The 22626-nt window shown below is 45.9% G+C and overlaps 2 protein-coding genes across 3 annotated transcripts; both read left to right on the forward strand.

Moving 5' to 3' along the window:
- Positions 1-2574: 2574 nt before the first annotated feature.
- Positions 2575-7880, forward strand: LOC129849532 (retinitis pigmentosa 1-like 1 protein). Of its 2 annotated transcripts, XM_055916345.1 has the most exons (7): positions 2575-2811; positions 5046-5128; positions 5660-6212; positions 6310-6465; positions 6609-6697; positions 7090-7126; positions 7374-7869. In XM_055916345.1, exons 1-7 carry the CDS (start codon positions 2791-2793, stop codon positions 7683-7685), a joined length of 1251 nt encoding a protein of 416 aa, XP_055772320.1. In that variant the 5' UTR covers positions 2575-2790; the 3' UTR covers positions 7686-7869. The 2 variants fall into 2 exon arrangements, with proteins under 2 accessions (XP_055772320.1, XP_055772321.1); XM_055916346.1 differs by lacking the exon at positions 2575-2811 and having other exon boundaries at positions 5044-5128; positions 5746-6212; positions 7374-7880.
- A 686-nt stretch (positions 7881-8566) lies between these two features.
- Positions 8567-13961, forward strand: LOC129849533 (uncharacterized). Its single transcript, XM_055916347.1, has 3 exons — positions 8567-13133; positions 13450-13537; positions 13712-13961. The coding sequence occupies exon 1, from the start codon at positions 9004-9006 to the stop codon at positions 12646-12648; it is 3645 nt and encodes a 1214-aa protein (XP_055772322.1). The 5' UTR covers positions 8567-9003; the 3' UTR covers positions 12649-13133; positions 13450-13537; positions 13712-13961.
- The last annotated feature ends 8665 nt before the right edge of the window (positions 13962-22626 follow it).

Consider the following 22626-nt stretch of genomic DNA (forward strand, 5'->3'; position numbering starts at 1 on the left):
GTTTATCCTCCTCTAGCTACCAACGGTCAATCATCGGACATTCTTATATCCTCTGTTTATCCTCCTCCAGCTACAAGCTAGATATTCTTATATCCTCTCTGTTTATCTTCCTCTAGCTAACAACGGTTATTCGGAGTGTTTGCGTTTGCTGATTGGAAATGCTGACCTCCAGAGTGCAGTGGACGTTCAAGACGGGAATAGACAGTAACTCATTTGGGTTTCGGATACAATTCCTGAAATAAAGAGATTTTGACACTAGGCTTTCATCCCAAATGGCAACCTATACCCTACTTGATGCACTACTTTAAACCAAAGCCCTATGGGCTCAGGTCAACAGTAGTGTACGATATAGGGAATAGGTTGCCATTTGGAACTCAGCCTGGTTATTACCAGTTTGTAATATGACCTGTTGTCTTGTGTATCAGAACCCCTCTGATGCTGTCGGTGCTGAGCGGACACACAGACTGTGTATACTCATTGCTCAACAAGGGAGCCAGAGACAAATGGCACAGAACAGCTCTACACAGAAGGGTAGTGAGGAGAGCTGGCTGTACGCGCTCACACACAGAAAGAGAGGGGGAGGCTTGTTCTGATCTAGGGATGGGGCCATTGAACTACTAGGGATGGCTTTGGTGTGGGATCTAGCATGGAATATAAATTATGCCCAAATATACCTATTATGATTCCTTATTATTTAATAGATTATGAATTATTCAAATCCATTCTTGTCTCCCCTCCCTTCCTCCTAGGCGGTGACGGGTCACGAGGAGTGCAGCACAGCGCCAGCTTCCTGGTTCGGAAAGGTAAGGGGCGGAGCCCTGTCCACCTGGTGGCGACGTCCGGACACATCGTGGTGCTGGGGTGGCTCCTACACACCGCCCAGTCAGTGTGGACCCTCCCCGTCATCACAGACAACCAGGGCTACACGCCACTACACTTGGCCTGCTACAACGGTACGTACTGGACAGAGGGACAGCGAAGTGAGCCCGAGGCCACAAACAAATACACACATAAATATAGCGTGTCTTAAATCACCACAGCCAGCTTCGGGAGGGTACGAACCGAGACAGTCCGCACAGGAGCCTTAAGAGTCCCTCAGACTGAGAGAGAGGGAGGAACAACAGGCTGGCTGGCCCACACTCATCCTCTCGTACCACCAGGTGTCCTTCCAGCAGATACTGGACTTCAGAGGAACTGCTGCTTCTATACCCCATCTTTACCTTTACCCACAAAGGTCCTAAACGGTAGAAAGTGTCCGGCCAACAGACAGACACCTTATGATGGCAATAACCTGTAGTCCAAGGGGATAGTAGCACTTCACTGAGAGCAAAACAGACAGGGATCAAAAGATGTGGAAGAAGCATTTTCAAAACCTGTTTTGACTGTAGATATTGGGCTGAGTGTTTGGGCTGAGAAAAGACATTAGGAGTGATGTTTCATTTAAGTTTCATGAGAGTGATTGTCATGTTAATCCGCACACTAAGACAGTCAGAACGCACCTAGCCTCTTGTCTGTAATCCATGTGGGAGGAGGGGAAATCATACATTTTTTATGAACAAACATTTGAATAAAATCATTCATGTCTTAAGGTCTGTGGGAATCAAAACATCGTAGTATTTGCTCTCATGAGTAATTGTAAAGTTTTGATGATCCCAAATGGAACCCTATTCCCTATACTGAATATTGAACAGGGCCCATAGTGGTCTGGTCAGAAGCAGTGCACTCTAAAGGAAATAGGGTGCCATTTAGGATGCTGGTTTTGCATACCGGTATGTGAGCAACAGGACTTTTTGATGGGACATATTACATTTGTGTTATTAAACCTACCTGTCCTTTGCCCTCTAGAAAATATTTTTTAAAGTAAATGATTAATTCATGTATTCTTTCTTGTGATATTTATGTCATCATTTTATGCCTTCGTTAGTTACTGAGGGGTGGTTAGGAGAGTAGGGGCAGCTGTATGAGCGAAAACAATGATGCACACTAAGTACTACAACGTTTGTGAAAAGCACTGATACTATCCCGAGGCATGTGAGGTGGAAAACATGTCTCCCTTGGAGAGGAGAAACACTGTGTAAACCAATGGTAGGACAGCAGCAATTAGATTTTCTTCTGTTGGAAAATAAATATCTATATTATTTGTCTTTGGTCTTATAATCAATGTTTTTTAACAGGTTTTGCTTGCTTTAACTTCTTCAAAAACTGAAACCACTCAATCCTTGTTTGTGATTGCATGTTCAAATCCCAGTTTTTGTCTCTTTTTGAAAATAATTTTAACTGGAAATATGTGCAATACATTTGCTATGTTCACCAAATCAGCAACAAGAGGTTCACAGGTTTTTTCGTGTCATTATCATTCTTTTAAACGGATGAAACTAGCACGTACATATGAAATAGTGACTGAATTCGAAACTCCCATGAATTCTTTCAGTATCTGAAGTTTGCTGTATATTTTATGAGTAATCAATGTTATTTAATGATGAACTCTGGGTTATCAGTGTGGGTTATGCATTCTATTTTATTTTGCATTGCGTCCACAACATTACATTTTTAAAGGCAATAGTAGCCTACATTTGTTTACAACTGGCAGGATTTCCATGCGTGAATTTACAACCGCACAGAGCGTTGCATCAGCACGAGATTGGAAGTGCGTCAAATCTGTACAGCATTGTTACGTCATCACTGATAAACGTTGAAACTGATGAGAAACCGCGGGACCAGTTCAGTGATTCTCGCTAGTGCTGGAGGAGCGTTCATTTTGGCAAGGAAATGTACTGATTTTGCAAGGACATGGAGAATAAAGAGTTCAAGGTAGGCATGTTATTTAAGCAATAAGGCCCAAGGGGTTGTGGTATATGGTCAATATACCACGGCTAGGGGCTGTTCTTACGCACGACGCAACCCGAAGTGCTAGGACACAGCCCGTAGCCATGTGGTATATTGGCCATATATCACGAATCCCCGAGGTGCCTTATTGCTATTTATTATAACTGTTTACCAACATAATTAGAGCAGTAAAAAATACACGTTTTGTCATACCCATGGTATACATACAGTCTGATATACCATGGCTTTCAGCCAATCAGCATTCAGGTCTCGATCCACCCAGTTTATAATTATTTTTAAATCCCGATTTATATTAATTACTGTGGATTAAATATTGTTAAATAAATAAAAGAATGTGCTATTCATTCTGTAATATCAAACCACAAAGTCTATGGCGGGGAGTCATGAGAGTTGGCTAAAGGTACAGTAGAATCTGTTGTGGGTCAAATGGGGGACTAGGGTCAAAGGTTATTATGACACCACCTTCACATTTCTGTCCTAAATGGCACCCTATTCCCTATGTAGGCTAGTGCACTACTTTTGACCAAGATACATACACTGGTTGGCCTACGTCACGAAAAACATGCACGCTCATCAATGGCCGGAATGCGTGTATCTTGTTATGACTCTAAACCTCAGCTAGCAAGTGCTCATTATGCAAATGTGTTTGTTTGCAATTAACATTTAGAGACTAAATATAGTTTACATGTTGTCAACGTTCTAAGCGAACCCTGTCTATTTACCCTGTCTATTTTACCCACAGTTACTTACCAGTGTTGTTGCTAAACAACCAACCAGTCTATATAGCCCCACAGTGGAGGTGTCATAATACCCATAAAACCTAGCGGTCAAACAGGGAGGGAAATGGTTCCAATCGTTTTTCCACCATTAATTCTTCCCATAGGCGATTTTAGAAACACATAAAACAAGGGCTGTGTTTCATGTGGATTTACCGTGGTGTGACATTTTTATAACCATGTAAAGCTCCCATGGACAAGGTGACTTTTAGCAATACATTTGGCTCTATTTACTCTCAGATTCGAAATTTCTAATTAGCATCAAAGTAGACATGCAAAACTACAAATCCCTGAAAGCTCCTAAACGTCATTTCTAGCTGACACCTTTGCTAACAGGTATTGTGTCAATTTAAAACTTGCACTAAACAGTTCACAGAATTGTCCATTTAAAGAAATGTAGCCAATTTATTAATTACTACATTTAGCTAACATTAGATAGTTAGTCAAGAGATTCTTACCTTTGCCTCGATCAGCATGATCATCGTGGCATTTGAAATTCTTTATGATAGCCACATTAGCAGCTAATTAGCATTTAATTTTGGGGGGGTAAATACAGGCGAATATATTGATAAAAGTCACCTTGTCCTAGAGAGATTTACACAGTTATCAAAATGGTAAGCCTACCTGAAACACAGCCCTTATTTTAAGTGTTTCTAAAATCCACTATGGGAAAAATGTATGGTGGGAAAACGATTGGAACCATTTCCCTGTTTGACTACTAGGTTTTATGGGGATTTTGACTCATTACTGTGGCACTCTATAGGGCTCCGGCCAAAAGAAGTGCACTATATTGGAAATAGGGTACTATTTCGGACACAAGCATAGATATGATGCATTATGATGTGACCGTAGAAATAGAATCACTAGAAAGGATAGAGCCTCTGACCATGGCAATTTGACTGGTAAACTGAACTGTACACCTGACATGATGTTCTGGTGATTCTATTTCTATGCATATGATGCATTATGCTGTGACAATGAGTGTTGGGTTAATGGTGCTTTCAAGGCAAGTGATCTTGGTCAAATCATGACTTCCATGGTCTTTAGGTCGGAAAGTTGGAGCTCTAAAAAGATGCCAGAGATTCCGACTTTATTTAATTAAATTTTTTATAATTTTTTTGTGATATCCAATTGGTAGTTACGATCTAGTCTCATCACTGCAACTTCCCAACGGGCCCGGGAGAGGTAAAGGTCGAGTCAGGAGTCCTCCGAAACATGACACGCCAAGCCGCGCTGCTTCTGACTTGGAAATCCAAGTTGGATGACTATTGAAAACGATTTTTCCCTGTCGGAGTTAGTTTTTTCCCCCCGGTTGTCTTGAACGCACTGAAGTCGGAAGTCAGAGAGTTCCCAGTTGTTTTCAACACGGCTAAAGGCAACACAGTAGGTGACATCCAAACATGACTTTGTCCTGTCTTTCAGGAGTCAGAGGTCAGTGGGAATGACCTCACCCTCATAGACCTGGATGACCCCATCAATGACGGTGATGTTATGAAGGAAGACAGGTAAGTGATTTACACTAATGACACATTTGTGACTGGTTACAGGATCACATAGGCCTACAAATACAGATTCTGTAGTAGGTCAAAGGTCCTATGGAGAGGTAGGCCCAGAGCCATGTATTTAGAGAGATGGGACATCTATCTGCATTATGTTGCATTTACATCAATATGTATACATTATATGACACAGTATAATCAAAGATATCCATATGAGAGCTGGCTCCCCATGCGCAATATTGACATTTTAAACAATAATATGTAACTGAACATCTATTTTATAATTGACTTATTGGGTAAATGAAAGGCTCAAAGGCGCTAACATGGAGTCCTTTCTAAAAGTTTGCCAAATTCTCTAAATAATGTATATACCTCTGGATAGGCCGAGTCATCTCAGAGTATTGGAACCATATAATTTGAGTGATTCTATTCTAATTCTAGAATGATTCATTCTAATTCTATAATTGGAACACATCCTCACACTCACATTATAGCACATTATAGTGACCTTAGAGAGATTTCTTTTTCTGTATCTAGATCTGATAAAGATCACAGAGAGGTTGAGAGACAGACCACGTTGGAAGAGGCTGTTCTAGAGACAGATATCCAAACTCTGTCACTAGAGGCTGAAGGAGAGATTGAGATGCAGGAGGCTGATCTGAAGACAGATGGCACGTCTCAGTCACAGAAGGTTGAAGGAGAGATTGAGTTGGACGATGCTGTTGCCATCCCACCTCAGTCACAGGAGGTTGAAGGAGAGAGTGAGTTGGACGATGCTGTTGCCATCCCACCTCAGTCACAGGAGGTTGAAGGAGAGAGTGAGTTGGACGATGCTGTTGCCATCCCACCTCAGTCACAGGAGGTTGAAGGAGAGAGTGAGTTGGACGATGCTGTTGCCATCCCACCTCAGTCACAGGAGGTTGAAGGAGAGAGTGAGTTGGACGATGCTGTTGCCATCCCACCTCAGTCACAGGAGGTTGAAGGAGAGAGTGAGTTGGACGATGCTGTTGCCATCCCACCTCAGTCACAGGAGGTTGAAGGAGAGAGTGAGTTGGACGATGCTGTTGCCATCCCATCTCAGTCACAGGAGGTATGATGTATTGTGTTTTGTGTTTTAATGACGCATTGAAGATTAAAATGACAAATGAATTTTCCAAGCTTGAGCTAGTAAAGGTCTTCTAATCTAGGAGGCCAAAGGTGAGAGTGAGTTGAATCAGGTTGATCTGAAGACAGCCACATCAACTCTGACACTGGAGGTCGAAGGAGAGAGTGTGATGCAGGAGAGTGATGATCTACAAACAGCCGGGACATCTCAATCCCAAGAGACTGAACGAGTGGCAAAGGTAAATGCTTCCAGATAACAGTGTGTGTGTACATTTCTGTTTGTGCATGCAGACCGTAGTTCGTAAACAGACATTGCATTAACAGTGCTATGGCGAATTTGATTGAATTCCAGCCTAAGTCTGCTTTCTGTCATCCCCATCAGGCTGCAGCCTCCCAGACCAGCCTCACCCTTAGCAGGGGAAAGAGAAGCTGCCCAGACCTACACACCTTTGTGCAGGACATGAAGGATGGGTAAGTTGCTCTTTGGCTTCCCCATGCATCCCCTAGATATGTTCCCTATTAGAGCCTTGGTCAACAATAGTTCAGTATTTAAGGAATAGGGGCCATTTGGGACGCACCCATAGGGACAATCTCAATTGCATACTCCTCACGTCCTCTCTTCTCGCCTCCTTCTCAAAACCCATTGGATGAGAAAGCCCTCCCTTTTGACCTTCTCGTCCAATGGGTTTTGAGAAGGAGGTGATGAGTCTCGGACAAATACAAGGGACTTAACTGACCAAATGACCAATCAGGGATGTTTGGATGTGGCCTAGTTCCATAGAGGTCCATCCATAACGTAATCTAAGAGAATAGAGGTAATGTCATGTAGTTTAATTGTGTGCCTTTATTTATTTACTTTTCAGCCATTGGAATCTGCTGAGTGAGAATATGCGCGCCGGGGTGAGTTATAGTCACTTCTAAAGTAGTTCATGTTGGTAAGATGGACCAAACATTCCAAACTCTTATTGATGGAAATCGTGCAGGACCTTTAATTCAGAGGTTCCCAAACTTTTTCACTCAGGCCCCCCTTTCCAGCATTGTGGAACATCCTGAACCACTGCTTTAATTGACTAGCTTGAGTGAACACATGGTGCAGCAGTGCAGCCCCGTTAACAAACTAACTCTGTATGGTCTTTTAACATTTCAGATGAGCAGACATGAGTTTAGTGCCAGGTGCATGGATATCACAAATTGGGTAATGGAGTCTACATCCACTGTGGCCATTCCCGCCCTTGACCTCACCATGCAGATAGAGCTCTCTGATTCGTCAAGCTCTTCTGGATCAGGAAGTAATGAGGCAAGAGAAGTGACTTCTCTTGGCCGCAGCGTCAGATTCAGCTTTAGTGGAGGACCCAGTAGGCGCACCAGTTCTAGAACCGCTTGCAGCACACGAACTCCCACCCCTTTCCCCTCCTCTCACGGGTACTTACCCCTATCATCTTCTCTCATAGGTACCTAACCCTATCCCCTCCTCTCACAAGTACCTACCCCTATTCCCTCCTCTCACAGGTACCTACCCCTATCCCCTCCTCTCATAGGTACTTACCCCTATCCCCTCCTCTCATAGGTACTTACCCCTATCCCCTCCTCTCATAGGTACTTACCCCTATCCCCTCCTCTCACAAGTACCTACCCCTATTCCCTCCTCTCACAGGTACCTACCCCTATCCCCTCCTCTCATAGGTACTTACCACTATCCCCTCCTCTCATAGGTACTTACCCCTATCCCCTCCTCTCATAGGTACTTACCCCTATCCCCTCCTCTCATAGGTACTTACCCCTATCCCCTCCTCTCACAGGTACCTACCCCTATCCCCTCCTCTCACAGGTACCTACCCCTATCCCCTCCTCTCACAGGTACCTACCCCTTTTCCCTCCTCTCACAGGTACCTACCCCTATCCCCTCCTCTCACAGGTACCTACCCCTTTTCCCTCCTCTCACAGGTACCTACCCCTTTTCCCTCCTCTCACAGGTACCTACCCCTTTTCCCTCCTCTCACAGGTAGCTACCCCTATCCCCTCTTCTCACAGGTACCTACCCCTATCCCCTCTTCTCACAGGTACCTACCCCTATCCCCTCCTCTCACAGGTACCTACCCCTAGCCCCTCTTTTCACAGGTACCTACCCCTAGCCCCTCCTTTCACAGGTACCTACCCCTATCCCCTCCTCTCACAGGTACCTACCCCTAGCCCCTCCTTTCACAGGTACCTACCCCTATCCCCTCCTCTCACAGGTACCTACCCCTATCCCCTCCTCTCACAGGTACCTACCCCTAGCCCCTCTTTTCACAGGTACCTACCCCTAGCCCCTCTTTTCACAGGTACCTACCCCTATCCCCTCCTCTCACAGGTACCTACCCCTATCCCCTCCTCCCACAGGTACCTACCCCTATCCCCTCCTCTCACAGTTACCTACCCATATCCCCTCCTCTCACAGGTACCTACCCCTATCCCCTCCTCTCATAGGTACCTACTCCTAGCCCCTCTTTTCACAGGTACCTACCCCTAGCCCCTCCTTTCACAGGTACCTACCCCTATCCCATCCTCTCACAGGTACTTACCCCTTTCCCCTCCTCTCATAGGTACTTACCCCTTTCCCCTCCTCTTCTTGTAGGTCTTTCTAAAAACATTATTCCCATGTCCCTTGTTATAGGTACAAATATCCATTCCAGATCCACTTAGTGAGAAATACTACTTAGATACTTCCAAATTCTTGGATCATATTTTGTATTTTGTTACCATGTACTATTCATTTCTGTTGTGCATTCTGCAAGTCCATGACTTCCTTGCTGAGTGAGGATGAAGAGCGATATGTCTCCTCACCTGAGGGTGGTGATAGAGAAATGAGACACAGACCCCACTCAGCACCACTGAGATCTGTGTTTGGAATCTCTGAGGATTCTGTCTTCAACATGGTCCAGAGCGGCCAGTCGCAGAGTGACATCGTACTGTCGTCCAGTTGGAGTAGACGGGAGAAATACAGACCTGTCAAAATACCAACGGACACCAGGTTTATGATGGGTATTGTAGAGTTGGTTATGAACCTTCTCAACTCCAGATTGGCTGAGCTAATGCCAAGTCTCAGTCAGGGAACTCTAGGTCCGCTGTCTGGTAGTTACTCAGCAAGTCAGCAGTTTGCCCAAGAGATGCTAAGCATGGTGTCTGCTAAGATGTATTCCCATGCCATAGAGCATATTGCGCACGGCCACAAGTCTCCCCTTGAGTTAGAGAGGGAGCTTGAGGCCATATTGGGTCCTCTGGCTGGACAGGTTATAGTCATCATCATAGATAGCATCTTCAAGGCTAAAGCCAACGGAGGAAACAAGGGGCGAGCGACCAGCCCCTTGACCTATTTTCTCACTGCCATTTCGGCAGAAGTACAAAGCCTAGTTGTTCAGAGATCGGCTAGCAGACCGTCCACCAGACTGTCCAACAACGACCCACTGCTGAACATTTCCAAGTCAAAGGTCTTAAGATCAGTTCTGCTCAAAATGGCAGAACTCTTTGGTCAAGGTCCAAGTGAAACCTGTCTAGTTCCACTAGTCCAGAGTCAGTCCGACAACTCTATTTGCGACTGGACTCTGAATGCAGGCACCATTCATCCAAGTCAATTTCTGTCCAACAACAGAATGACAGAAGTTTCATCCGATGTTGTGGATCTTGTACTTGAGGTTTTTGGGATAACAGGATTTTTGGATAGCAGGAGCCCGTCAAGGCCACAGAGTGCCTGCTCCTACAACTCAGCTAGTGGAGCAATAGACATGAGAGCTCTTGCTGGGGACTTGGTCAGACAGGTGTCTGTCAAATTCAGACCCTTTGTCTCTGAGAGTCAACTCTCCACCATGTCCATGACAGATCTGTCATCATCTATTTCTGACTCCACCTTGAAGCAGTTGTGTTGTAGCTCTGCTGTTGCTGCAGCAACTGTCTGTCAAGCAATCAAAACGGAGCTCGAGAGCCAGAGACCTACCAACCTGTCAGCCAGAGACCTACTATCGTCTCTGGTAGAGACCATTGAGGACATGGATATCTCTGACGTCCTCCAGGGCCCGTCGGCCATTTTGGAGGAGGATGCTATGATAAAGCACCCGGAGATGTCCACCTCGATCATATACAGGTCTTTGCTTCTCGACTCATCTCTCGCCTCCTCTAACATGGTCACTGAGAGCATTATCTTCAACAGTCCACGCCCATCAGAGGAGAATGTGAGTATTCAGAAGGTGCTCCCTGCTGATAAAGTTGACATCCTCCATGGTCAACCAGTGGAGGAGTATATCATCAAAGCTGAACAATGCATCACTCAGGTTATTCAGGATGCAGCTGTGACATATACTGGCGTGCTGGATAAAACCGACACTTGTGGGAAACTGTCGGAAGTTCTGTCTGTCTGTGTTTCCGCGGAGAATATTGAGGAAGCATCCTCTGATCTATTTGGTGGAATTATTTCCGACCTGCATGAGGTATTTGAGGTCAATAAGGCCTCCATGCGTACGAAATCAGGTCGCAAAATGTTCTGGGTGGAAGTGAGTTCAGGTTCCCAGAAAATTTATACCAAAACCCTGGACAAACTGAGGAAGCTTTTCACCTCTCACCTTCTCACTGAGGGAAAAAATACTCCTGTGCAAATTGAGCTCTATGACACTGGACTACTTGTAACTGAGACCACTGTGGAGGTATCTCCTGTACAGAAGACAGACAGTAATACCTCTTCTATGTCCTCAGCCTCAGCCCACCAGTTCACCCTCGACACCTGCACTAAAGGGGTCATCAAACAGGTGATCTCGGTGCTGAGGTTGGAGACTTCAAAGGAAGACCGCTTCGCTTCCGTTGGGGAGAACACGTCAAATGCGTCCTTTGACTTCAAACAGAAGTTGGACACGATCATTTCGAAATTGGAGGACCTCACCATTTCGAGTGACGTGGCGTCAGCTGAGATTGCCACGCTCACGCGATCTCGTAGTGCAGCCAGCAGAACCTCTAACATTTCCATCCAGAGCTTTCACAGTGCTGAGTTCCGAGCTAAGGCCAAACAGATTGTGCGTGAGGCCATTCTCAGAGCTGCTAGCGAAGCCAACTGTTCTTTGCCACAGAGCATGCCTAGCATCACCTTCTCACACCATGTGGTTTCTACAACTGAAGATATATTGAATATGGTCATGCAAGATCTTGAAAGTGTATCCCAGTACACAGTGGAGGACGCAGACTCCTTCCCACTAGGAGAGAAAAAGCTGCAGTCCCAACTCAATCCCAGAGTTGTCTTTGACAACTCATTTTTTGCTGCTCAAATCATGTACCACAGAGTAAAGGATAGACTGAACGTCTTTTTATCTTTTCCACCCGTGTCAGTCACCACAGCCAAAGATGTGCTGGACTTCACCCCTGTGGAGACACTCAGATGTTCGAAGTCCCCTGACACTGCTCTTGTTAAGGACAGGAGCCGCCCTCCGTCTGTGAGAAATGAGAAGCCATTTTCAAAAGTCAGTTTGACTAAAAGGATTAAAGCCCTTGTGTCTTCGAGTGGCTCCTCCACAGACCACCATGTAATTGACACATGCAGTGAGGATGTCAGTCTGCCCACCAGGAGTATGTCAGTTGTGAGCGACACCAGTTTGAAGAGAGCCTCTCCTCTCCATGGTAGTGGATTGAGTGAAAGTTGTGAACCTCTTGTGGCTCTACAAGACGGAACAGTGGCAGTCAGCCAAGAAGGCTTTAGCAAAACTGCAAAGAAGACGCTCAGCTTGATCCTAAATGTGATCAAGTGCAGATTGGCCAACTCTGAGAGTTCATCTGTTGGGCAGAATGCAAGTGAGGAGTGTCTGATAGCCACTAATATGTTAGACTCTCTACTGGAGAGCCTTGACCTGTTGCCTGACATGAGCGCTGCCGATGAGATCACAAGGACAGAATGCCATACCTCTAACGCAATGGACAAGACAGGTTCACAGTCAGCGCTTGTGAGCCAACAAGAAATGAACATATCTGACACCGGTATCATAGTGAAAACTATAATGGACACATTGAAGACAGACGACCCAGAGATGACTTCAGCAGAAGAAAATCTGGATAGGCTTCTGTCAATTGAAGCCCTTCAAGATGCGTCTGGCAACCTGATCGCAAAGGTCCATGGTCTCATTCAGGAGATAACCATAAGCCGCCAGCTTCAATCCATGACTGGCCACAGAAGCCTCTCTCAACCAGCGCTGCCAAAGCCAGCACTGAGGAAGCTGTCAAAGGACGATGCGTCAGAGCTCGTTTACAGCTTTGCCCACACTTCTGTTAGCAGACTCCTGGGGCAGTGTTTGGGTAGGCCTATGCCACCCACTGCTGACAGGGTTTTGGATCAGGTCATCAAGTTGATGACAGACATGGTGATGGACAGCCTGACTGATCTGTCCAAGTCTGCAATGGAGGGTGGTAAGTGAAAGTACCTCTTTTCATCTGCATAGGACTTCATTGTAACATGATGCTCAAAACATTGCGTTTTATGATGTGCTGGGTGTGTCCAAAATGGCACCTTCTTCCATGTTTAGTGCACTACTTTTGACCAGAGCCAGACCCTATGGGCCCTGTTCAAAAGTAGTGCACTATAAAGGGAAGAGAATGCCTTTTGGAACGCAGTGACTGCTTTCCATTGTTGCGTCCTCTTCTCCCAGTTATTGTACCCAGGTCAGTCACACCAGCTTGCTCTTCTTATTTAGACACCAGCAATGCCGCAAGTGACATCACTCATGGTGTTGTGGCTGAGATTAATGCTACGGAGGAATTCCCTGCCAGGGGCCTTAGCCCGGCTGATGTAAAGGCTGACGGCATGGCCCGCCTTCCCTCTGCCAGAGGGGAAAAGACTAAGAAGAACAGGAAGTGGCGCTTCCTACCCAAAATTGGCAAGATTCCAAAGATCAGGATGAAGGTAGGGGGCTCTGGGGCTGAAATGTACCCTACAGATTCACTACACCCCTATTGTCTCTCAGCATTAGAACAATGCTGTTGTCATTGTCTTTAGGAGGTTGAGTGAGGCCGCTGTAATACAATCCTAATACACATGGGAGAAAGTAAATGTATGTGTCCCAAATCGCACCCTATTCCCTATATAGTGCACTACTTTTGACCAGAGCACTATGGGCCCATGTCAAAAGTAGTGCCTTACGTAGCCAATAGGGTGCCTTTTGGGATGCATGCCATATATTTTACACAGGCTCAGTTGTCTTGATGTGTTTTGTCAACAGCTGTTCAAGACAAAAGGGGAACCGAAGAGCCACCCTGAACAGGATGCGCTGCCTACCAAACGTCTCAGAGAGACTCGTACTTCACAGAGTAAGTGATTAGCATCGATAACGTCATATTGATGTATCACCCTATGGCCAGCTTGTTAAAACAGTGACTACAGATACAGGTGGACAGACAGGCAGACAGACAGACGGATAGACAGGCAGACGGACAGACAAACACACACGTTCATTTTCTGATTATGAAATATTCTTATCACAGATGCTGAGTGTGAGGTTCCAGAGGTTCCATCCACTTCCCCACCCAAGGAGGACCTGACAACCACACTGGCCCCTGCTCCCCAGGAGTGCCAGTCCCGTAAACGCCCTCTCTTAGTCAGGGTGTTACGAGCTATCTCCAGAGCCATCTCCAAACTATTCAGAGGAGCTTTTGGGAAGAAGAATTAGCCAAATGCCTGATTTTATTACTATTTTAATCAGAGCCTTTATTTAATAAAACATTACTGCATTGATTTCTGTCTATAGTAGTCTTACTGTTTGTGCAAGATAATGGTAAAGTACTTCAAACCACATAGTCAAACGTATTTATAGTGAAGCACTTCATATATGTTTTATTTTATTTATCCTTCATTTAACTAGGCAAGTCAGTTAAGAACAAATTATTATTTACAATGACGGCCTACCCCGGCAGAACCTGGATGGATAAGATGAACAGAGAACACTTTGTAACACTTTCTATGAAGCCCATATCTATAATGCATACACTCAAGTTTACTCATCATTGGGAAAGGTAGGCCAAACGGCCTTTACTCATCATTGGGAAAAGTAGGCCAAACGGCCTTTACTTATCATTGGGAAAGGTAGGCCAAGCGACCTTTACTCATCATTGGGAAAGGTAGGCCAAACGGCCTTTACTTATCATTGGGAAAGGTAGGCCAAACGGTCTTTACTTATCATTGGGAAAGGTAGGCCAAGCGGTCTTTACTCATCATTGGGAAAGGTAGGCCAAACGGTCTTTACTCATCATTGGGAAAGGTAGGCCAAACGTCCTTTACTCATCATTGGGAAAGGTAGGCCAAACGGCCTTTACTCATCATTGGGAAAGGTAGTCCAAACGGTCTTTACTCATCATTGGGAAAGGTAGGCCAAACGTCCTTTACTCATCATTGGGAAAGGTACTCCAAACGGTCTTTACTCATCATTGGGAAAGGTAGGCCAAACGTCCTTTACTCATCATTGAGAAAGGTAGGCCAAACGGCCTTTACTTATTATTGGGAAAGGTAGGCCAAGCGGTCTTTACTCATCATTGGGAAAGGTAGGCCAAATGGTCTTTACTCATCATTGGGAAAGGTAGGCCAAATGGTCTTTACTCATCATTGGTAAAGGTAGGCCAAGCGGTCTTTACTCATCATTGGGAAAGGTAGGCCAAGCGGTCTTTACTCATCATTGGGAAAGGTAGGCCAAATGGTCTTTACTCATCATTGGGAAAGGTAGGCCAAACGGTCTTTACTCATCATTGGGAAAGGTAGGCCAAGCGGTCTTTACTCATCATTGGGAAAGGTAGGCCAAGCGGTCTTTACTCATCATTGGGAAAGGTAGGCCAAACGGTCTTTACTCATCATTGGGAAAGGTAGGCCAAGCGGTCTTTACTCATCATTGGGAAAGGTAGGCCAAGCGGTCTTTACTCATCATTGGGAAAGGTAGGCCAAATGGTCTTTACTCATCATTGGGAAAGGTAGGCCAAGCGGTCTTTACTCATCATTGGGAAAGGTAGGCCAAGCGGTCTTTACTCATCATTGGGAAAGGTAGGCCAAATGGTCTTTACTCATCATTGGGAAAGGTCGGCCAAACGGTCTTTACTCATCATTGGGAAAGGTAGGCCAAGCGGTCTTTACTCATCATTGGGAAAGGTAGGCCAAGCGGTCTTTACTCATCATTGGGAAAGGTAGGCCAAACGGTCTTTACTCATCATTGGGAAAGGTAGGCCAAGCGGTCTTTACTCATCATTGGGAAAGGTAGGCCAAGCGGTCTTTACTCATCATTGGGAAAGGTAGGCCAAATGGTCTTTACTCATCATTGGTAAAGGTAGGCCAAATGGTCTTTACTCATCATTGGGAAAGGTAGGCCAAGCGGTCTTTACTCATCATTGGGAAAGGTAGGCCAAATGGTCTTTACTCATCATTGGTAAAGGTAGGCCAAATGGTCTTTACTCATCATTGGGAAAGGTAGGCCAAACGGTCTTTACTCATCATTGGGAAAGGTAGGCCAAACGGTCTTTACTCATCATTGGGAAAGGTAGGCCAAGCGGTCTTTACTCATCATTGGGAAAGGTAGGCCAAGCGGTCTTTACTCATCATTGGGAAAGGTAGGCCAAATGGTCTTTACTCATCATTGGTAAAGGTAGGCCAAGCGGTCTTTACTCATCATTGGGAAAGGTAGGCCAAGCGGTCTTTACTCATCATTGGGAAAGGTAGGCCAAATGGTCTTTACTCATCATTGGGAAAGATAGGCCAAGCGGTCTTTACTCATCATTGGGAAAGGTAGGCCAAGCGGTCTTTACTCATCATTGGGAAAGGTAGGCCAAACGGTCTTTACTCATCATTGGTAAAGGTAGGCCAAGCGGTCTTTACTCATCATTGGGAAAGGTAGGCCAAACGGTCTTTACTCATCATTGGTAAAGGTAGGCCAAGCGGTCTTTACTCATCATTGGGAAAGGTAGGCCAAATGGTCTTTACTCATCATTGGGAAAGGTAGGCCAAGCGGTCTTTACTCATCATTGGGAAAGGTAGGCCAAGCGGTCTTTACTCATCATTGGGAAAGGTAGGCCAAGCGGTCTTTACTCATCATTGGGAAAGGTAGGCCAAACGGTCTTTACTCATCATTGGGAAAGGTAGGCCAAGCGGTCTTTACTCATCATTGGTAAAGGTAGGCCAAGTGGTCTTTACTCATCATTGGGAAAGGTAGGCCAAACGGTCTTTACTCATCATTGGGAAAGGTAGGCCAAGCGGTCTTTACTCATCATTGGGAAAGGTAGGCCAAGCGGCCTTTACTCATCATTGGGAAAGGTAGGCCAAGCGGTCTTTACTCATCATTGGGAAAGGTAGGCCAAGCGGCCTTTACTCATCATTGGGAAAGGTAGGCCAAGCGGTCTTTACTCATCATTGGGAAAGGTAGGCCAAGCGGTCTTTACTCATCATTGGGAAAGGTAGGCCAAGCGGTCTTTACTCATCATTGGGAAAGGTAGGTCAAGCGGTCTTTACTCATCATTGGGAAAGGTAGGCCAAGCGGTCTTTACTCATCATTGGGAAAGGTAGGCCAAGCGGTCTTTACTCATCATTGGGAAAGGTAGGCCAAGCGGTCTTTACTCATCATTGGGAAAGGTAGGCCAAGCGGCCTTTACTCATCATTGGGAAAGGTAGGCCAAGCGGTCTTTACTCATCATTGGGAAAGGTAGGCCAAGCGGTCTTTACTCATCATTGGGAAAGGTAGGCCAAGCGGCCTTTACTCATCATTGGGAAAGGTAGGCCAAGCGGTCTTTACTCATCATTGGGAAAGGTAGGCCAAGCGGCCTTTACTCATCATTGGGAAAGGTAGGCCAAACGTCCTTTACTCATCATTGGGAAAGGTAGGCCAAACGTCCTTTACTCATCATTGAGAAAGGTAGGCCAAACGGCCTTTACTTATTATTGGGAAAGGTAGGCCAAGCGGTCTTTACTCATCATTGGGAAAGGTAGGCCAAATGGTCTTTACTCATCATTGGGAAAGGTAGGCCAAATGGTCTTTACTCATCATTGGGAAAGGTAGGCCAAGCGGTCTTTACTCATCATTGGGAAAGGTAGGCCAAGCGGTCTTTACTCATCATTGGGAAAGGTAGACCAAATGGTCTTTACTCATCATTGGGAAAGGTAGGCCAAACGGTCTTTACTCATCATTGGGAAAGGTAGGCCAAGCGGTCTTTACTCATCATTGGGAAAGGTAGGCCAAGCGGTCTTTACTCATCATTGGGAAAGGTAGGCCAAACGGTCTTTACTCATCATTGGGAAAGGTAGGCCAAGCGGTCTTTACTCATCATTGGGAAAGGTAGGCCAAGCGGTCTTTACTCATCATTGGGAAAGGTAGGCCAAATGGTCTTTACTCATCATTGGGAAAGGTAGGCCAAGCGGTCTTTACTCATCATTGGGAAAGGTAGGCCAAGCGGTCTTTACTCATCATTGGGAAAGGTAGGCCAAATGGTCTTTACTCATCATTGGGAAAGGTCGGCCAAACGGTCTTTACTCATCATTGGGAAAGGTAGGCCAAGCGGTCTTTACTCATCATTGGGAAAGGTAGGCCAAGCGGTCTTTACTCATCATTGGGAAAGGTAGGCCAAACGGTCTTTACTCATCATTGGGAAAGGTAGGCCAAGCGGTCTTTACTCATCATTGGGAAAGGTAGGCCAAGCGGTCTTTACTCATCATTGGGAAAGGTAGGCCAAATGGTCTTTACTCATCATTGGTAAAGGTAGACCAAATGGTCTTTACTCATCAATGGGAAAGGTAGGCAAAGCAGTCTTTACTCATCATTGGGAAAGGTAGGCCAAATGGTCTTTACTCATCATTGGTAAAGGTAGGCCAAATGGTCTTTACTCATCATTGGGAAAGGTAGGCCAAACGGTCTTTACTCATCATTGGGAAAGGTAGGCCAAACGGTCTTTACTCATCATTGGGAAAGGTAGGCCAAGCGGTCTTTACTCATCATTGGGAAAGGTAGGCCAAGCGGTCTTTACTCATCATTGGGAAAGGTAGGCCAAATGGTCTTTACTCATCATTGGTAAAGGTAGGCCAAGCGGTCTTTACTCATCATTGGGAAAGGTAGGCCAAGCGGTCTTTACTCATCATTGGGAAAGGTAGGCCAAATGGTCTTTACTCATCATTGGGAAAGATAGGCCAAGCGGTCTTTACTCATCATTGGGAAAGGTAGGCCAAGCGGTCTTTACTCATCATTGGGAAAGGTAGGCCAAACGGTCTTTACTCATCATTGGTAAAGGTAGGCCAAGCGGTCTTTACTCATCATTGGGAAAGGTAGGCCAAACGGTCTTTACTCATCATTGGTAAAGGTAGGCCAAGCGGTCTTTACTCATCATTGGGAAAGGTAGGCCAAATGGTCTTTACTCATCATTGGGAAAGGTAGGCCAAGCGGTCTTTACTCATCATTGGGAAAGGTAGGCCAAGCGGTCTTTACTCATCATTGGGAAAGGTAGGCCAAGCGGTCTTTACTCATCATTGGGAAAGGTAGGCCAAACGGTCTTTACTCATCATTGGGAAAGGTAGGCCAAGCGGTCTTTACTCATCATTGGTAAAGGTAGGCCAAGCGGTCTTTACTCATCATTGGGAAAGGTAGGCCAAACGGTCTTTACTCATCATTGGGAAAGGTAGGCCAAGCGGTCTTTACTCATCATTGGGAAAGGTAGGCCAAGCGGCCTTTACTCATCATTGGGAAAGGTAGGCCAAGCGGTCTTTACTCATCATTGGGAAAGGTAGGCCAAGCGGCCTTTACTCATCATTGGGAAAGGTAGGCCAAGCGGTCTTTACTCATCATTGGGAAAGGTAGGCCAAGCGGTCTTTACTCATCATTGGGAAAGGTAGGCCAAGCGGTCTTTACTCATCATTGGGAAAGGTAGGTCAAGCGGTCTTTACTCATCATTGGGAAAGGTAGGCCAAGCGGTCTTTACTCATCATTGGGAAAGGTAGGCCAAGCGGTCTTTACTCATCATTGGGAAAGGTAGGCCAAGCGGTCTTTACTCATCATTGGGAAAGGTAGGCCAAGCGGCCTTTACTCATCATTGGGAAAGGTAGGCCAAGCGGTCTTTACTCATCATTGGGAAAGGTAGGCCAAGCGGTCTTTACTCATCATTGGGAAAGGTAGGCCAAGCGGCCTTTACTCATCATTGGGAAAGGTAGGCCAAGCGGTCTTTACTCATCATTGGGAAAGGTAGGCCAAGCGGCCTTTACTCATCATTGGGAAAGGTAGGCCAAGCGGCCTTTACTCATCATTGGGAAAGGTAGGCCAAGCGGCCTTTACTCATCATTGGGAAAGGTAGGCCAAGCGGTCTTTACTCATCATTGGGAAAGGTAGGCCAAACGTCCTTTACTCATCATTGGGAAAGGTAGGCCAAGCGGCCTTTACTCATCATTGGGAAAGGTAGGCCAAGCGGTCTTTACTCATCATTGGGAAAGGTAGGCCAAGCGGTCTTTACTCATCATTGGGAAAGGTAGGCCAAGCGGTCTTTACTCATCATTGGGAAAGGTAGGCCAAACGGTCTTTACTCATCATTGGGAAAGGTAGGCCAAACGGTCTTTACTCATCATTGGGAAAGGTAGGATGTGTTCTGGACACATCCTTTCTGTGCTCCAGCAATTTAAGAACAGATGCCTCCTTCTATCAGCCGTATGCACCTTGTTCAGTATCTGTCACTTTACAGTACTGTAGTTCATGATCTGGTTCTACTTACTTTATGACATTCCTCCTCGTTCTTATAGGCTGGAGTAGGCTTAGTCTCAAAATAAGACCGGTTTAAAATAGTTTTAGCCTGTTAAAGCAGGGTTTCCCAAACCTTTCTTTTTCAAGGTGAAGGGGGAGGTTCGGACAGAGCTAAAGGACGTCCATTTTTTTTGCACTGATCACAGGCGTGGTCAAGTGTAAATATGACTTCTTACATGAGCCTGACAATGCATCTCACGAAAGACTGAACACTATCTCAGGCTAACATAGTTTGGAAAGCAATTGGCTATTGCTTCAAAGAGAAGACAATGAAAAGACTGATCTGTCTTTTAGTTATCAATATTCTCAACTTAATTGAGCGAACAGTATTTTTGCCATTGGCTATATCCCCGGTGAGTGTGCATATTCACTTTCTTTATCCCTGAGTCAGTGCCACTTGAAAGTCATATTGAACAAGATTCTGCTAATCTCTATAGTCATATAGAGTGTAGTAGAATTGCATGATAAAAAATATTTTAACAAGGGGGGGAAAAAAATCCTGCGAAGACATATCTGACATAGCCTAGCCTAGCCTAGCCTTACTCCACCACGCGCTGCATTGAACAGCCGTTTTTTGAGGAGGTTGGGACCAGTGTGTTGGGACCAGTGTGTTGGGACCAGGGGGTTGGGACCAGGGGGCTGGGACCAGGGGGTTGGGTCCAGTGTGTTGGGACCAGGGGGTTGGGACCAGGAGGTTGGGACCAGGAGGTTGGGACCAGTGTGTTAGGACCAGGGGGTTGGGACCAGGGGGTTGGGACCAGGAGGTTGGGACCAGTGTGTTAGGACCAGGGGATTGGGACCAGGGGGTTGGGACCAGGGGGTTGGGACCAGGGGGTTGGGACCAGGGGGTTTTCATAACCAAGTAATGAAGAGATGGAGATTGGATCCAGAGGGTTGGATCCAGGAGGTTGGAGCCAGGGGGTTGGGACCCAGTGTGTCGGGACACAGTGTGTTGGGTCAGGGGTTTTTCCAAACCAAGTGACCTGATCAGGAATGTATTGTCTCTCTCTCTATCAACATGTTAAATGTGCAACCAGAGGAAAAGAAACTCTGGACCACCTTTACTCCATATTCAATGATGCATACAAAGCTCTCCCTCGCTCTCCATTTGGCTAATCTGACCATATTTCTATCCCCTGGATTCCTGCTTACAAGCAACAATTAAAGCAGGAAGCACCAGTGACTAGATCAATAAAAAAGTGGTCAGATGAGGCAGATGCTAAACTACAGGACTATTTTGCTAGCACAGACTGGAATATTTTCCGGGATTCTTCCGATGGCATTGAGGATTACACCACATCAGTCACTGGCTTCATCAATAAGTGCATCGATGACGTCATCCCCACAGTGACTATACGTACATAACCCAACCAGAAGTCATGGATTACAGGCAAAATCCAACCTTAGCAAAAAGGGTAGAGCTGCCGCTTTCAAGGAGCGGGACTGTAACCTGGAAGCTTATAAGAAATCCCGCTATGCCCTCCGACGAACCATCAACCAGGCAAAGCATCAATACAGGACAAAGATCACATCATACTACACCAGCTCCGATGCTGGTCGGATGTGGCAGGGCTTGCAAACTATTACAGACTACAAAGGGAAGCACAGCCGAGAGCAGCCCAGTGACACGAGCCTACAAGACGAGCTAAATTATTTATATGCTCGCTTCGAAGCAAGTAACACTGTAACATGCATGAGAGCACCAGCTGTTCCGGACTACTGTGTGATCACATTCTCCGCAGCTGATGTGAGTAAGACCTTTAAACAGGTCAACATTCACAAGGCCACAGGGCCAGACGGATTACCAGGATGTGTACCCGAGCATGCGCTGACCAACTGGCAAGCATCTTCACTGACATTTTCAACCTCTCCCGGTCTGAGTCTGTAATACCAACATGTTTCAAGCATTGCACCATAGTCCCTGTGCCCAAGAAGACTAAGGTAACCTGCCTAAATAACTACCGACCCGTAGCACTTACGTCTGTGTTTTTGAAAGGCTGATCATGGCTCACATCAATACCATTATCCTAGAAACCCTAAACCTACTGCAATTTGCATACCGCCCCAACAGATCCACAGATGATGCAATCTCTATGGCACTCCACACTGCCCTTTCACACCTGGACAAAAGGAACACCTATGTGAGAATGCTATTCATTGACTACAGCTCAGCGTTCAACACCATAGTGCACTCAAAGCTCATCACTGTCAATCAATGAAATGTATTTATAAAGCCCTTCTTACATCAACTGATGTCACAAAGTGCTGTCCAGAAACCCAGCCTAAAACCCCAAACAGCAAGCAATGCAGGTGTAGAAGCACGGTAGCTAGGACAAACTCCCTAGGAAGGCCAAAACCTAGGAAGAAACCTAGAGAGGAACCAGGCTATGAGGGGTGGCCAGTCCTCTTCTGGCTGTGCCGGGTGGAGATTAAAACAGAACATGGGCAAGATGTTCAAATGTTCATAGATGACCAGCAGGGTCAGATAATAATAATCACAGTGGTTGTAGAGGGTCAAACAGGTCAGCACCTCAGGAGTAAATGTCATTTGGCTTTTCATAGCCGATCATTCAGAGTATCTCTACCGCTTCTGCTGTCTCTAGAGAGTTGAAAACAGCAGGTCTGGGACAAGGTAGCACGTCCAGTGAACAGGTCGGG

Source organism: Salvelinus fontinalis, unplaced genomic scaffold (assembly GCF_029448725.1).
Source record: "Salvelinus fontinalis isolate EN_2023a unplaced genomic scaffold, ASM2944872v1 scaffold_1517, whole genome shotgun sequence".
In the NCBI taxonomy this organism is placed as follows: Eukaryota; Metazoa; Chordata; class Actinopteri; order Salmoniformes; family Salmonidae; genus Salvelinus; species Salvelinus fontinalis.